Source organism: Clupea harengus, chromosome 22 (genome assembly GCF_900700415.2).
Source record: "Clupea harengus chromosome 22, Ch_v2.0.2, whole genome shotgun sequence".
NCBI lineage: Eukaryota > Metazoa > Chordata > Actinopteri > Clupeiformes > Clupeidae > Clupea > Clupea harengus.
Window position 1 is genome coordinate 19223844 of NC_045173.1, and position 15000 is coordinate 19238843.

Sequence of the window (15000 nt, forward strand, 5' to 3'; positions counted from 1 at the left end):
ACACATCCCTCTAAGTTATATTCGCAAATAAAATTAAAAAAAAGAGTGTCCTAATGTGTCACTGAATCTGCATCTGCACTGTTCTACATCTCATTCCCTGCTACACTAGGAGAGGTTATTTTATGCTAATATGATGTTTCCAAAACACCAGCTGGTGCTTGTGCACTTCAGAGGCCACATGGGGTCTGCTGACAGGTGAGATTTCCACATGACCTTAAAAGTGTGGAAGTAAGAGGGACAGACGGCTATGACATGACCAGGACATCAGCATAACATGACTATGAGGTGCTTTGTTGGTGTATGTGTGGCCCAAATGAAGATGAGATGACCCTGAGATGACCGTGAGGTACTAAGGTTGTGGTGGCGTGTGTGTGTGTGTGTGTGTTTGTGTTTGTGTGTGACCACAATGCTCACCACCAAGAACTCCCTCTTGTCAACCATCTGGTTCCCGTCAGCATCGAACATGTTGAAGGCAATCTTAAACCCAGCGTGGGGCTCTGTGGGAAAACCAGAGTGGTGTATTGTACGATCTGGCAGCCATGTGGATAGGCCCCCATCCACTCCACTACCACAGAGAGAGCAGATCACTGGACCTTCATGATCAGCAGACCTTCCGCTTGGTGGGCAGGTCTCTAACAATCATAACATGCCAGCAAAACCCCCCTTTTTTCCTACTCATTGACTTGTCTCCCTCATGTATGTTTGTGTGAGAAAGCTCATTCTGACAAGCTCCATCCCATAAACAACACGATCTGATGTTCTCAGGCGTTTGAAGCCACTATCTTTTCCCCTGTGTGCTGTGTTGGCATGGATACGCCCGTATGGCGCACAGGTAGTGCCTGATTAAAACTCCTTACGTATGTTGAGTGAAACCCTTCACTTTTTGATGCAGTAAATCCTCAGAGAGAAGGGGAGAGAATAAAAAAGAAAAAGAATGAAAGAAAGACAGACAGAAAGAAAGAAAGAAAAGGACAGCAAGAAAGTGAATATGAAAAACAGGGAGGAAAAAAACCAGACAGGGCCAAACAAACAAGAAGAGCACACGATGATGAGAGATATAATAAAAACCAAAATAAACAGATAAAGAGTGTGAAGAGAGATGCAGTAAAGGGGGCGGTGGGGGCAGACTGCGATAGAGAGGCACGCTGGCAGGAGGTGACAGTGTGCCTCAGCCGGGTCTGCAAACCTCGAGGCCTTTTAGTCTTCTGGGAGGCTGCCAACGCATTAGAGGGCATTTAGAGACCGAAGGGAACTCTGAGTGAGGCGAGGGGGGGCGTTGTTGTTGGGTGAGTTTCTGGGTGGGCTTTGCCTGAGTTTGGATCGCACTGTAAACTTTTTACCCTGCTGTGGTTCAGGCTTTTCTTGGTGATTTGTGTTTAAAACAAGACCCAGATGAAGAGAAAAGAACAGCGAGACAGAAGGAGGGAGAGAGAGAGAGAGAGAGAGAGAGAGAGAGCGAAAGTAAGGTAAAGAAAGAAAGAGATGAAAAGGATAGAGGGTACTCACTTGTCAGAATGCAGAGCATGAAGAGATACTCGGTGTAAGCGATGATGCCTGCAGAGACAGAGGAGAGAAGAGGGGGAAATCAAAGGGATCACATCCATTCTCGTAATGTACAGTTACAAGGCCACACTCTTCCTCTCCTCTGATCCACTCCTCCTTCACCCCAACCTGCATCCCTTCATCATCCCACTGCCTTCTCTGAAAGCCAGGCAGGGAGCTTGTCTGACAGCCGGATCAAAAATATTTGCCAATTTTCAAAGCAGGGGCCTCCAAAGACAAATGAAGGTGACCGGACCCCTCACCCTACTTTGTGTGTGTGTGTGTGTGTGTGTGTGTGTGTGTGTGTGTGTGTGTGTGTGTGTGTGTGTGTGTGTGTGTGTGTGTGTGTGTGTGTGCTTGGGGGGAGGGGGGCAAGGGTGTCGGAAAGTAATCCTCTCTGTCATGCAGATAACAATCTAAAAAGGTTGCTACTGAGGTTCACACCCCCCAACCTGCAGCCAAGCTTCCCAACAGCAATGCTGACGAAGGCTTTGCAGAAGGTCCAAGCTTCTTGGATGGACGGACCGACCGACCGACAGACAGACAGACAGAAGCACAAAAAAGCACAAGCAGCTTCTGTTTAGACAGGCGAGGCGTCCAACAAAGAAAAAGAAGAAACTACTAGAACCACCCATCACTGGTGGCTGGTGGGAGAAGATGACAGACCGTGTGTAGATGAGAAGGAGATGTCCTGGGGTCATGGGAGCGAGGGAGAGGGAAAGAGAGCAAGGGGAGGGGAGGGGAGAGGAGAGGGGAGGTTTGAAAGGTGCAGATTAAAGTGAAAAGTGGAGTGTAAAGAAGGAGAAAGAAAGAGGAAAAATTAGGTATATATATAAATATATATATGTGTGTGTGTGTGTGTACGCATTAGTGTGTGGAGGAGGTGGCCAGGACTGGAGGATGAGCTTCCATGGCCTCCGCCCCTACCCGCCCCCCCACCCACACACACACACACACACACAGCTCCTGTTTGCAGGAAAACAGCAGGTCCTCCCTACCACACACACACACACACACACACACACACACACACACACACACACACACACACACACACACACACACACACACACACTCACAGATAGTTCCAGCTGAGCGCACCCACTGTTTTCCTTTCCTTTCTGCAAGAGAATGACCAGCGGCCAGCCTGGGGGCCGGGGAGCAGGAGGAGGGCGGAGGAGGGCGGAGGAGGAGGGCGGAGAAGATGACACCTCGGCCCTACTCTCCATCCCCGCTCCAGTCCCCCCGGCTCCACCTGCCACTCTCTCGCTCAATCGGGCGCAGAGGACACAGTGTCAGGCAGTGTGTGCCTAACACACCTGACACCCCCAACGTCTCATTAACAGAGCACTGAGGAGCGCATATCCTGCGTGTGTGTGTGTGTGTGTGTGTGTGTGTGTGTGTGTGTGTGTGTGTTGTGTGTGTGTTAGGGCCTAAGTGATGCCGCCTTCCCAGGGGGCAGAGATGGGGCTTGTTTTGCATGGGTCTCGTTTGGAGAGATGCCTGTGTGTGTGTGTTTGATGTTTTGATTGGGGGCTTTTTGAAGGGCCGCCTCACCTCAGGCTGCTGATTGAACTCCTGCAGCGCTACTGTGCAGCACTTACAGCGTACACTCTGACTTAGGGTTAGGTACACACAATAGAACTGGTTCACCCACAGAAACACACACACACACACACACACACACACACACCCACGATTCCATAAACACAACGGAAATGTTTTTCTCTGTCTCTCTCATACACACACCTTCTTGCACGTTGGCATATTTTCTACGTCTAAGCACATGTGTTCAATGAAAATGTGCCCACATGCCTGCCAGACAGTCTCCGCTAGCAACCGTAATCCAACGCAATGCCAAGCTGTCAAGTAAGGGGCACATGTCTGAACACCACCCTGAACAAACCGCACGCCTGCTCGCTTTTGTTTTGTTTTCCTTTCTTTCCACTTTGTCTGGCAGTCCCTCCAAAACCTTTTCTCTTTTCCATATCTCTTTTACCTCTTCCTCTCTAATTCCTTCTCTCATTCTCCTCTCCATTCTCATGCCCGGTCTAAGGTTCAGTGCTGAGACGGTGGTGTCAAGAGGTTAACACATAATGTCAGTTTTTACAAGCAAGAAAGAAAGAACGGTCTGGGAGAGGAGAGGAGTCAAGACATGGTGGAGGAGAGAAAGAGGGCGGAGAAAACAGAATGATGACTGCTTGGAATCCTGGAATGAGCTCCTCCTGGAAACCACGTACAAGCGCGCACACACACACACACACACACTCACACACATACACGCTCTCACACAAACACGCTCTCACACAAACACACACACACACGTTCTCACTCACACACACACACACACACACACACACGCTCTCACACAAACACACACACACACAGCATGGACAGTATAGATCCAGGGGTTGAGCAATACTTCACTAAAAAGGGGAGGTGGCTGCTAGTTGCTAGCCCGCTGTGCTGAAAGCCTGCAGTGAGTTCTACATCTACACCCCAATGTTCCACCCCGTGACTCACCACACAACTTCTGGCATTCCTCACTGTTCCCAAAATAGATCCCAATGTCCAACCATGACAAGTTCCAACAGAGAATTGTATACTATTTCAACTATCCCCTAACCTTTTGGGCTGCGTGGAGTAATATGTACCACTTGTGTACCTATTTAAAGTGTGAAAGTTTGAGTACTAGCATTTTGGTAGAGATTCACTAAAAATAAAAAAAAATTAAATTAAATAAAAAAAACTGACTGCATTTTAATTCAGCAGTGAATGGAACATCAATGAATGCCAAATATCTTGCATTGACTTGACCTGGTTCCAGCTCTATCATCTTGACACCACCCGTGACATCTGCCACTTTCAGTACACACCCACCAGTATCCCAGCATGCTCAGCCGGCTCCCTCCATGCGTCACACTGCTATAACAAATTCCTTAATCATTAATCCAGGCTTCGAGCAGTGTGCACACACAATCAGGTCTCATGACAGTTACGCGCACAGAACCCTGTTTAAAACAGCCGGGTGTGTGTGTGTGTGTGTGTGTGTTTGTGTGTGTGTGTGTGTGTGTGTGAGCGTCTCCCTGTGGAGAAGCGCTCTGAGGCTGGGCACTCTGCTGAGACCTGGCCTCCTTCCCCTCCTCATTAAGATCATTCACACCCTCCCACTGGGACACAGCGCTGGAGAGGCCCTCTGTGCTGCAGCCTGCTCCGGCCTAAACCAGAGCTAACGTCGTACACCCTTTCATTCCGTCTCATCTTAGTCTCTTTTCTCTCGCTTTTTGCCCTCCGTCCCTCCCTCCCACCACAACCACTAGATCTGCAAAACATGCATATGAAATTTGGAATATACTTTCCAAACTATTCTAGACCCGCTTTTCAACAAGACGAGGAGCTTAGTGGGCATAAATGGCCAAAAATAACAACTGCCATGGGACACTGAATGTATCCAAATGTCTTCTGCATCAGACCTTCTTTCCTTTGACACACTGAGCCCCCTGTTCAGAATTCCCAAATGGATCTCTTGCCTGACTCATCATGGAGCGTCTCTCTCTCTCCTTCCCTGTCCCTCTCCCTCATTCACTCCCTTCATGCTTCCCTCCATCCCTCTGTCAATTCAATTTAGTTCAGCTCAATGAATTGTATTAGCAAGACAAAATTACAATATTACCTCTTCTTCGAGTCTACACAGTCCTGTCTCAGTGTCGCAGGTGACACACCGATGCATCGCTCTCTCACTCTCAACCCCACAAGATTCTAGAATGTTTCTCTGTTCTCTCCCCTATGAGCCTCCCTCTCCCCTGGAAACTGCTCACCAGGGAGGAAACAGAGACACACACACACACACACACACACACACACACACACGCACACACGCACACACACACGCACACACGCACACACACGCACACATGCACGCAAACACACACACACATACACACACAGACAACAGTGGGCTTTCTTATAAGCATTACAAAAATGTGAGTGTGAGAGTGAGAGTGAGAGAAGAAATAGACAGAAATAAATATGACCCATATAACATGCACAGTCAATATATATTATAACATGCACGGTCAGTGACAAATATATATTACACATATATCATAACATGCACAGTCATGGACAAATATATATTACATATATATCATAACATGCACAGTCAATGACAAATATATATAACACAAATATCATAACATGCACAGTCAATGACAAATACATATTACACATATATTATAACATGTGTGTTATCATTACCACAGTGCTAGGCGTGACGCTGTGCAGCAGTGGTCTGTGCTCTGTCGTCATATGCCTTACACTAATGAGATAACACAAGTGTGCCAAACCAACCAAGTCATTATCAGGAGGAGCTCTATATATAACTCATGCCATAGAGGAAGCGTTTGGAGTGCAGGCGTGTGTGTGTGTGTGTGTATGTTTGCTTCTAGGGGAGGGCGTGTGTGTGTGTGTGTGTGTGTGTGTGTGTGTGTGTGTGTGTGTGTGCGCATGTATATGTTTGGTTCTAGGGGAGAGGCAGAGAGAGAAAATGTGTGTGTGTGTGTTTTTTGCTTCTTGGAGAGAAGGAGAAAGGGAAAATGTGTGTGTGCCCTCTGCGCACATTTGTGTGTGTGTGTATGTGTGTGTGTGTGTGTGTGTGTTAACATAGGAGAGAATGAAGGAAAGTGTGTGTGTGTGTGTGTGTACATGTGTGTGCATATACTGTATGTGTCCATATGTGTGTGTGTGTGTAAGTGTGTATAATTACCACCCTGGGGATTTAGTTGGCTTACACTATGCTGTTCTGTGCTCAGCAAGCAAATGGTTTAATTGCAGTGTCTGTTGTTGAAGTTTCCTTCACTTCTTCCATTTATTTATATATATATAGGATATATATATGTATCTGTACATGTCTTTTTTTCTTGTTTCTTCTTTTTTGTAATAAAGCTGACAGAAGTAGTCACCTGGGGAATACAGTGTTTCCAGAAAATCAGGGAAGAACAGGGGAAAAAAATGTGAGTGAGAGAGAGAGAGAAAAAGACAGCGAGAGTCAGAGAAACAGTGAGAGAGAAACCGTGGCTATTTTTAGGAAGGGGATGTAACACGGGGCATCCGCAGCTTATCAGTACACCACTGTGATGAAGCGAAAGATGGAGAGACAGATGAATGAACAGATAAAGGGAGTGAGTGAGTAAGAGAGAGCGAGGGAGGGAGGGAGGGAGGAAGAGAGGGATGGCCACCCGAGGGAGGGAGAAGCATATGCCAGGGAGAGGACAAGCCAAGTGCAGTTTTACACTGCGGCTTGTCACAGCATACGCAGGGAAAACAGAGCATCTGCAGCAGGGAAGCTGAACGCTACACACATTTCATTTCACTCTGCAGACTACAGAGAAAACATGCTACCTTCGTCAGCATGCAAAGGCACAGAATTTCATTAGTGTGTGTGTGTGTGTGTGTGTGTGTGTGTGTGTGTGTGTGTGTGTATGTGAGGGGTGTGCAGGTGTGTGTATCATAATAAGGCACGGGACATTGCACACAGATAGTGATTTTATGTGACCTTGTCTTAGTCACTGCTCACACCATGACCTTCCATGTCTCTGCCATAGCTGCCCTCATCCCTTCTTAAAAACCCGGGGACACAACTCTGCTGAAGAGAGCGGACACTTTTATTTTACCTCGCTCACGAAGGTTACGGAAAAGTTTGGATGTTCCCTTCCACACTGGCGGAGTGTCAATCAGGGTCTTCTCCAGCTCCTGGTGCAGAAAGAGAAAATGGCATGTCACATCTACATGAATCTACATGATCTACAGGAATGTGAGCACCAGTTCCCTTCAGAACATTTCATGGTATTCTCCAGCGAGAACGGGGGCGAAAAGAGAAACTGGTACAGAGGAACTACGAAGAACTACAAACTGAAACACATAAAAAAAACTCCTCAAAAGAGTAAGAGGGGCAACCAGAGAGTCAGACAGACAAAAAGAGAGATGAACTGAGAGTATGATCTAACCTGTTTGGTGAGGGACCTCCAGGGCTTCTTGCCTGCAAAGAGAGAGTTGAAGAGAAACAAAGTGTGTGTGGCCTGATTAGATAAGATCACTACGAGCCTTTTAAAGTAACAGCACAAGCTGTACACACACAGACCCAGTCACCTAAAGAGGCAAGCACGCACTCCCTTTCATCCAATCCACTGTTATCATTTCAAATGACAGCCTTTTAAACTGTTACCTTAGAGGCTTATCAGTTCACAAGAAAATAGATCTTGATCTGTCACTGTAAAAGTACTGTAATTACTGTAATACACAAGATGGTTTCGGTGAGACAGAGAGAGGATCTGATCAAGGGCAGGAGACAAAGGGGAGTTTCCTAGTTTGGTATCAGTCCTCATAGCATGTATAGCATGTAGCACATTCTTCCTTTTCCCAATTCGGTCTCCTCCTCTAGCCCTAGATCTTTCAGCTCTTCTCCACACACATACACTGTAATCAAATTGTGAGCATATGTGTTTTGCAATGACAATAGTTGTCAGTGACCATCAAGTAATTTTAGCCATTAGTTGCAACAAATAACCCCCCCCCCCCCCTCGTGTTCTCTGTCTGTCCCTCCTCTCACTGCGTTCCCCTGGCACTCAGAAAAGGGGTCGAGACATCAATGCAAACGACTTTCAATCTCGATCCTCCTTCCCCATTAAGACCTCTGCCTTCCTCTCCATGACAAAGTCCATTAGGGGCCCTCGCCGCTGTCGCCGTAATTTCTCCCCTCGCACGCTTCGGAGCGCCGTCCCCACCGGCGGCTACACGCTGCCCTGGCACACAGCCAAATTGGGTGTCAGAGTTAATCACGCCGACATGCCGGAGGAGCGGGCCTCCGCGGTGACAAGAGCGAGAGAGTAGCGTTTCTTAAAAGGCAAGGTGGGGTTAGGACTGTCTAGTATTGATGGAGGCTCTCTGCCTGTTACCTCTTCCCATGAGCTAAATCACGCGCACGCAACCGCGGTGGAGGTAGGGGAGAGCTGATTTAGTAAAGTTTTAACATGTCATGTGTAACTGATTAGGTGCAGGACAGGGATCACTGTCCCAATAGAACCATATATTCAGTATGTACTATATGCTAGTCTTATTGGCCTATTCACCCTCCTTTAGGAATACTTATGAGCATGAAATAAAATGTAATAAATTTGATTTAGGGTGGGGGAGATGTACATTACATATACAACGAATTGCAGCATTGCACCTTCAGAAGTCTGATTCAGCCTTGATTTTGAACGGACTCCCCCTTATTCTACCCAGATGGGCATCATTGAAGACAAAGAGTAACACAGTTACCAAGAGGTCCTCTACACTACTGTTGGATCAATCCTAACAGTTGAACTTGAGGAGACCCAGGGTGGCCAACAGCATGCATTTCCTCAAGAGGGATGCTAGTGAGTCTGTGTTGCGGCTAGTGCGTCTCCTACTTCTGGGTTCGCTCATGGTGACAGACTCGATGAAGTTCTGCGGAGTCATGTAGAGCTGGCCCTCGTACTCCACCGAGCTGAAGAGGCGGAAGCGGTGCTCGTGGGATGACATGTAGACGTCCCCCTCCTCAAAGTCGAATGGGCGACCCTGCGCAGAAGGACAGAACATGCATTGGCCTCTCCAATGACAGACAGGGCCAGTGGCACAGCATCCTGACTATGCGGATACGGAAAGCTTTCCAATAGCAGGCCAGACTTATAACACGGACCAACAGCAATCAATTTACATTATTTCTTTATTTTCAAAAAAATTGGATTGTATAGGAGAGAGCGAAAACAAGGACAGTCACTGGTGCACAATTTCACAAGTTGTTAATTAACCTAAAGTAGAGCTTAATGCTAAATCACACTCCTTTGAAAAGCACACCTTCTAAGCGCTTCATGTTTTCTAAGACAAAGGCAGACTATAGTGTCATTAAATTGTGTGAAAAACATTGCACTGGGGGTTAGCCAAAGTAAGGACACGCTCTTCCCCACCACTTCATCCATCTACAGTAGGCTATCTATCTATCTATCTATCTATCTATCTATCTATCTATCTATCTATCTATCTATCTATCTATCCATTTCCTTTCCCATTCATCCTCCTGTCAGTCATTCCCTCGCTCTATCTGTCCACCCATCCACCCAGTCATGCATCCATTTGCCTGCCCTATCCTTCCCAGTTCCTCTATACATCTGACTCTACCCCCCTACCCATCTGTCAATCTCTCTCTCTCTCTCCCTCCTTCTAAAACACACACACACACACACACACACACACACACCCCTATTATTAAAACAACCCAATTATTGAGGCTCCATCTCCTTCTTCTTTACTTCAACAATAGGCCTATACAATTTACTTCTGCTTCGACAATTTGAATAACCTCAACAATGAGCTTGTCCTCCTTTGATTAAATCTACCAGCTATCCATGCCTCTCCTCAAATCTCTCTTTCTCCACCCATCTATTCCCATGGACTCACTCCTCTTTTACCATTTATACCTTACTCTTATGGTGTTACTCCATCTCTCCAGTCATCTATGCATGCAGCTCAGGAGGATTGTGGTATGTTTGTGTGTCTGTGATTGACAGGCCAATGTTCCACTGAAGCAGTCCCGCTGTCAGTCGTTCTTCCAAGCCTGCATGTGTGAGCTTACCATGCCATTGCTTCCCATTCAAATGTGTCCTGTGGAACAAGTTTATTTGGGGTTGCCTTAAAATATCCACCCCCTCTGGCTTTCACTAGACAGCTTGGCAATTTCAAAAGGAAAAAAAAGAGAAAAATCTCAGATTTCTCAGTTAGAGCTGTTATTAATTATGAGAAACTAGGATGGAATTACGAATGGATTGTTGTGCATTTCTTCCATCTATGTGATGCAGACAGTAGACATGTAAGACCATAGGCCTAACTCATTTAGTAGACTATACAGATGTCTTGTATTCTACTTCATGGTAAAGTGATTTTTCTACATAATGGTAAAATTAAATGTTTTAATGGTTTTTAAAGTGACCACTGAGGTCATGTAGGGCCTGCGAACAAAGCAAATGACAAATGGCAGTCGAGAGGCCGGTCAACCTAATCTAATCGTCGTTTGTTTGTTCTTAATTCCTTGTTGTCAGTAACTTTGGTGATAAGCCTCAACTGGCGCTGCTGATCCGGTAACTTGTAATTTTATGCACAGTATACTCAGCCGATTAAGTAGGCCTAGGAGATGATTGTATTTTCCAGGATATATTGGAGCCGTGCAGATATTACTGCCAGTGAAGTACATTATCTAGATCAAAAGGCGGCGTTGTCATTTCAGCACCGTCCCATTGCGGAGAGCGCCCTTTCGGTGCGCATCACTGCTTAAGACAATCTCAACGAAAGCACGGGCTGATTGCTTTCGTTGTTTAGCCTAGTATGACGACTCAACATAGATTAGTTCTAAGATAAGGGATTTCAAAATACGAGCCGCAATATGTCTGGGCACATTTCTGCCATCCACTAAGAAAACCCTACATATTCGCTTGCTAATGCCCAAATCCATCGCACTAGTCGCTGGCATTTATAAGAGAGGCGTTATTTTCATTACGGAGACTTTGATAGCCTAGATGATATATACATCTATCGATCAATTTAAGTTTTACATACCATGTCACTGACATATCGTATGCTGACGACGTGGCATTAGCCTAACCAGCTGTTTGTTTGCCTACCTTTTCCTTAGCTGCTACTGCGGGCAAAGAAGGAAGCAGAGCTCGGCCGTTGATGTTGTGCCCGAGTCCCTTCCTTTTGCTGTCATGTCGCTCGTGAAAATAGTAATAAGCCATGACGCCTCCTGTCGCCATCCCTACCCCGACGGCAAGCCACCCCCGTACTGTCTTCTCATTTTTTGCCCGGAATCCAAGGACATCTCTACGCGGGACAGACCGGCCTGTGAGCCCGCTCACTCCAACGACCAGTCTGCGCCAAGCGGCCATTGTTGTTGCTATGTTGAAATGTTGAGGAGAGAGTCAGCTTCCCTTTCATCGCGAGATGTTGCGCTCTCTCTGGTTCACCGGTCCGTTAACACTGAGCAAAGTCCGCGTTTTTAACTAGGCTAAAAAACCTACAGGTTTGATGCTCGATTGGGTTCCAACGCTGTGCATGATGATGTTTACTGAAGTCTAGTGAATTATGAACTAAGGTATAACCTTATGAAATACAAGGGCTGATTCAGAATTGCTTCAAAGATGGATTAGGCTATTTGTAAACGGGTGGCCTGCAACCAAGTACCCAAACGTCTTTTCTTTGGCACTGAAGTAGCCTATGCTGTTTCAGCATCACCCGAAAGTAATATTTACACAACACACGACAACAAGACAACCTTTTTTGCAAGTTAATCTTGAACTTCAATACCCTGCAACTGCAAGCATGGATCACTGGTTGGTCTACATCTTCAAAGATAAAAGTGATCTGAATCAAAGCATTGTCGCTATTAATCTCTCCATGAATAGTGGACTGCTATCATTTCATGGTCTGGTTCCCTTTAATGCCATCAATTCGATTAATGTGTGTTAGTTCTGTAGTTTCTTTGATAAATTAAACATTTCTCTAAACAATGGGCAATTATTCAAATGAGCCGAGTGGCTATGCCCGCTGATTTTTTTTTACATCAGACGCAACGAACAATTTATCTAATGCCAATGTCATCACAGAATTCGGCACATAATTGACGTCTCTATTGTACAGTATCGATCCGCCGAGCGTCTGGATTGATCTCGCCTTCACGGGCCGCATTGATTTTGTTTTAAGGTATTTTTGGAAAATCATAAATACTAATGAGCATTGGGAAACGAGGGAGTGGGTCCGTGGTCTCGGGAGAGTGCCCTTGATGAATCACCAAGGTGTGGAAGTGGTCGCTAGGTCATTTGCTGCCATTCGATTGGGATACATCCACTACAGTATTTGATCAGTCAACGCCAGCGTCGCGTGCACTAGGTAGGCTACTGTGCTCTTCAGCCTACGCCTGTGAAAAATCTAAGACGTCCTGCAGGTATTGATCCATGCAGAGGGATGTTAGGATACGAAGGCCTACTGTGGTATCGGGTGTTTCATTGCAGCACCATCAGTGTCCGCGCAGTAACTAGCTATTTGAGAGAACATGGACTTCAGAGCAATTTATTCCCTTTATTGTCAATGGCCCTCATGAAGTAAAGCGAAACATAAATAGAAAAAGTGGCTAACAACGTCAGACCATTATACTTTGATCGCCAGCTCTTTGATACTTTCTTCCACCACAATTAAGAGAAACGTCTTCAAAGGTGCGCGCAATTCAGTAAAGAGTCTGACAGGAAAGTGATAGCATTTGCACAGATGTGCCCGGGGATGTTTATTACGACTGTTTCAAACAACCGCACATAACAACGCTTTATGACTGAACGGTCGTATAAAGTAACATCTGCATGTAGGGAAAGGAATTGCGCAAAGGGGAAGTTTCTTACTCCGTTTCAATCAAAAGACCATTATTGAAATAAGGGGACCCAACCACTTTCTCATCTGTTAATGCAATGAGACACGCGCACATACTGTCACACACAGACATACAATACATACACAATAGAGAGAGAGTGTAAGAGAGAAAGAGAGAGAGAGAGAAGCTTTTAAAGGGGAGCACTCCAAGCTTTCTGTCGGTAAGCGCACTTCTAAACTCAAAGCACCGCCCTCTATCTTTCCCTTTTTTCCTCCCCTCCATTGCTTTTCCACCTGCCACACGTCTTCGACACACACGCCACAGAATCCAGCTCGCGCAGCCGTCGCTGGTGCATCAGATCATTGAAGCCAAAGGGGGCTTAAAAAAAAACCTGCGATACCCCTCTTGCGCATCCCTCTGCGACACTGTGGGATTACCCTGACGATTAGTGGTAGTCACACGCTTAAAAAGATCTATACTTCTTCACTTCTTTCATAATCTTCCATCGCTGACTGTACTTTTTTCCTTCTCCATAATCCTTCTATGGGATGACTGCGGGATGCATCAATCCAAGCATCAAAGGTGAGGCAGCGATCAAACGATCAAGGAGTTATGTTTCAAAAAGAAATCTATAAAGCGTCTCATTAGCATATGTCAAGAGGGCATTTACATATGGACTAGATTTAAACAGGAGCTCTGCTCTCTACGGCTGTTCAGAACACCACGCAGTGTGGAAGAGAGAGGAGCGTCTGCTTCTTCCAGAACTGCATCTAGTGAATCGCGGAAACCCGGAGCGCACGGAGCAATAGCAGAGCGTTTGGGAGTATCCCGAGGTTGACAGAGCATGTGCTTCACGGCAACCAGCGCGGATGTAAACACGCACTGAAAAACCCGCAATCGTGGACTGCGCAAAAAAGCAGGTGAAAAGCCGAGCAAAGGAAGCTTCTATTGGATCGCACGCATTAACTTTTCCCCCTTCACGCACTCCCGCTCTCCTGGATTTGCAACGGTAAAAAGTGGGTCTGTTGGTTTGGTGATGGGTGCTGTGGGTGAGGTGGGCAGTTTCTCGCACGGCCTGGAGAGCTTCGGACACGGATCCCATTTTGTCCTGACGCCTGCGGGGGATACTGCCGCCCTTATGAATGAGCACCTGGTCTCCGCGGAAAGACTCTCCCGGAGCACTTCCTCAGATTTAACGCATCTGAAAGGGATCCTCCGGCGGAGACAGCTCTACTGCAGGACCGGATTCCATCTCGAAATCTTGCCAGACGCCACAGTTCAAGGCACTCGAAAAGATCACAGCAGATTCGGTATGGAGAATAATTTTTTACACTTGATTAGACATTTTTAACGTATCATTCTTACTGACGTAGATCTTTAGTCTTGGTCTATTTTCTAGGTTATGCCTCAACAGTTGACATCAATGTAAAAAGGGTTTTGTACTTAAACGATGTCTTAACATGTTACATAATGCGACAAGCAGGGTTTAAAGTTATTTGACGTGGTTTATTGCAGACTTATCAGCTACAGAGAATTTTGGCTTCTGCAGTTTTATCTTCTCCTTATTTTTTTTTTCTAAAATCAAATGCCATCTTGTAGCATTTGACGCAAGATATTTATAAGAATTTCATTCTCTTGGATTGCAGGTATACTGGAATTCATCAGTCTTGCAGTGGGAATGGTGAGCATCCGCGGAGTGGACAGTGGACTCTACCTGGGAATGAACAGAAAAGGCGAACTGTATGGCTCTGTAAGTACACCTCTCTTCATTCTATATGCTTTAAATCGTTCTTTGTATTCAATTAGCGTTTTAATTAAACTGCACATTTATTAATTTCTATATGGTACACAACAGCTTTTACAAGTGACCGCATCTCTCCTTGGAGATGACAGGACACTTGAAATATATGGGCACGCCAATAGGTGGCGTCTTTATGTGTAACCATATTGGTTTAAACATGCTGGGAATCATCTTTTTTTCACACATGGCTAATTCTCTTTCTCTTCCCATCTCTCTTTTAGGAGAA

At 45.9% G+C, this 15000-nt stretch overlaps 2 protein-coding genes across 12 annotated transcripts in view; one reads left to right on the top strand and one right to left on the bottom strand.

The window, feature by feature from the left end:
- The window catches only part of micu3a (mitochondrial calcium uptake family, member 3a), a 27873-nt gene extending 16327 nt beyond the window's left edge, over positions 1 to 11546 (bottom strand). For 6 of the 11 annotated variants that reach the window (XM_042702976.1, XM_031559590.2, XM_031559587.2 and 3 more), the window contains exons 1-6: positions 11238 to 11546; positions 8994 to 9141; positions 7548 to 7579; positions 7215 to 7293; positions 1507 to 1554; positions 415 to 497 (exon numbers count right to left, since the gene is read on the bottom strand). In XM_042702976.1, coding sequence (XP_042558910.1) covers positions 415 to 497; positions 1507 to 1554; positions 7215 to 7293; positions 7548 to 7579; positions 8994 to 9141; positions 11238 to 11501 — 654 coding nt within the window. In that variant the 5' untranslated portion in view covers positions 11502 to 11546. The remainder of the gene's footprint in view (positions 1 to 414; positions 498 to 1506; positions 1555 to 7214; positions 7294 to 7547; positions 7580 to 8993; positions 9142 to 11237) is intronic. The other 5 variants (XM_031559594.2, XM_031559592.2, XM_031559589.2 and 2 more) reach the window with 1 other exon arrangement.
- Positions 11547 to 12855: 1309 nt separating this feature from the next.
- The window catches only part of fgf20a (fibroblast growth factor 20a), a 3463-nt gene continuing 1318 nt past the window's right edge, over positions 12856 to 15000 (top strand). Inside the window, exons 1-3 of the mRNA XM_012835258.3 lie at positions 12856 to 14283; positions 14620 to 14723; positions 14996 to 15000. The exon at positions 14996 to 15000 is cut by the window's right edge and continues 1318 nt beyond it. Of these exons, the coding sequence (XP_012690712.1) occupies positions 14010 to 14283; positions 14620 to 14723; positions 14996 to 15000 (383 nt within the window). The 5' untranslated portion in view covers positions 12856 to 14009. The remainder of the gene's footprint in view (positions 14284 to 14619; positions 14724 to 14995) is intronic.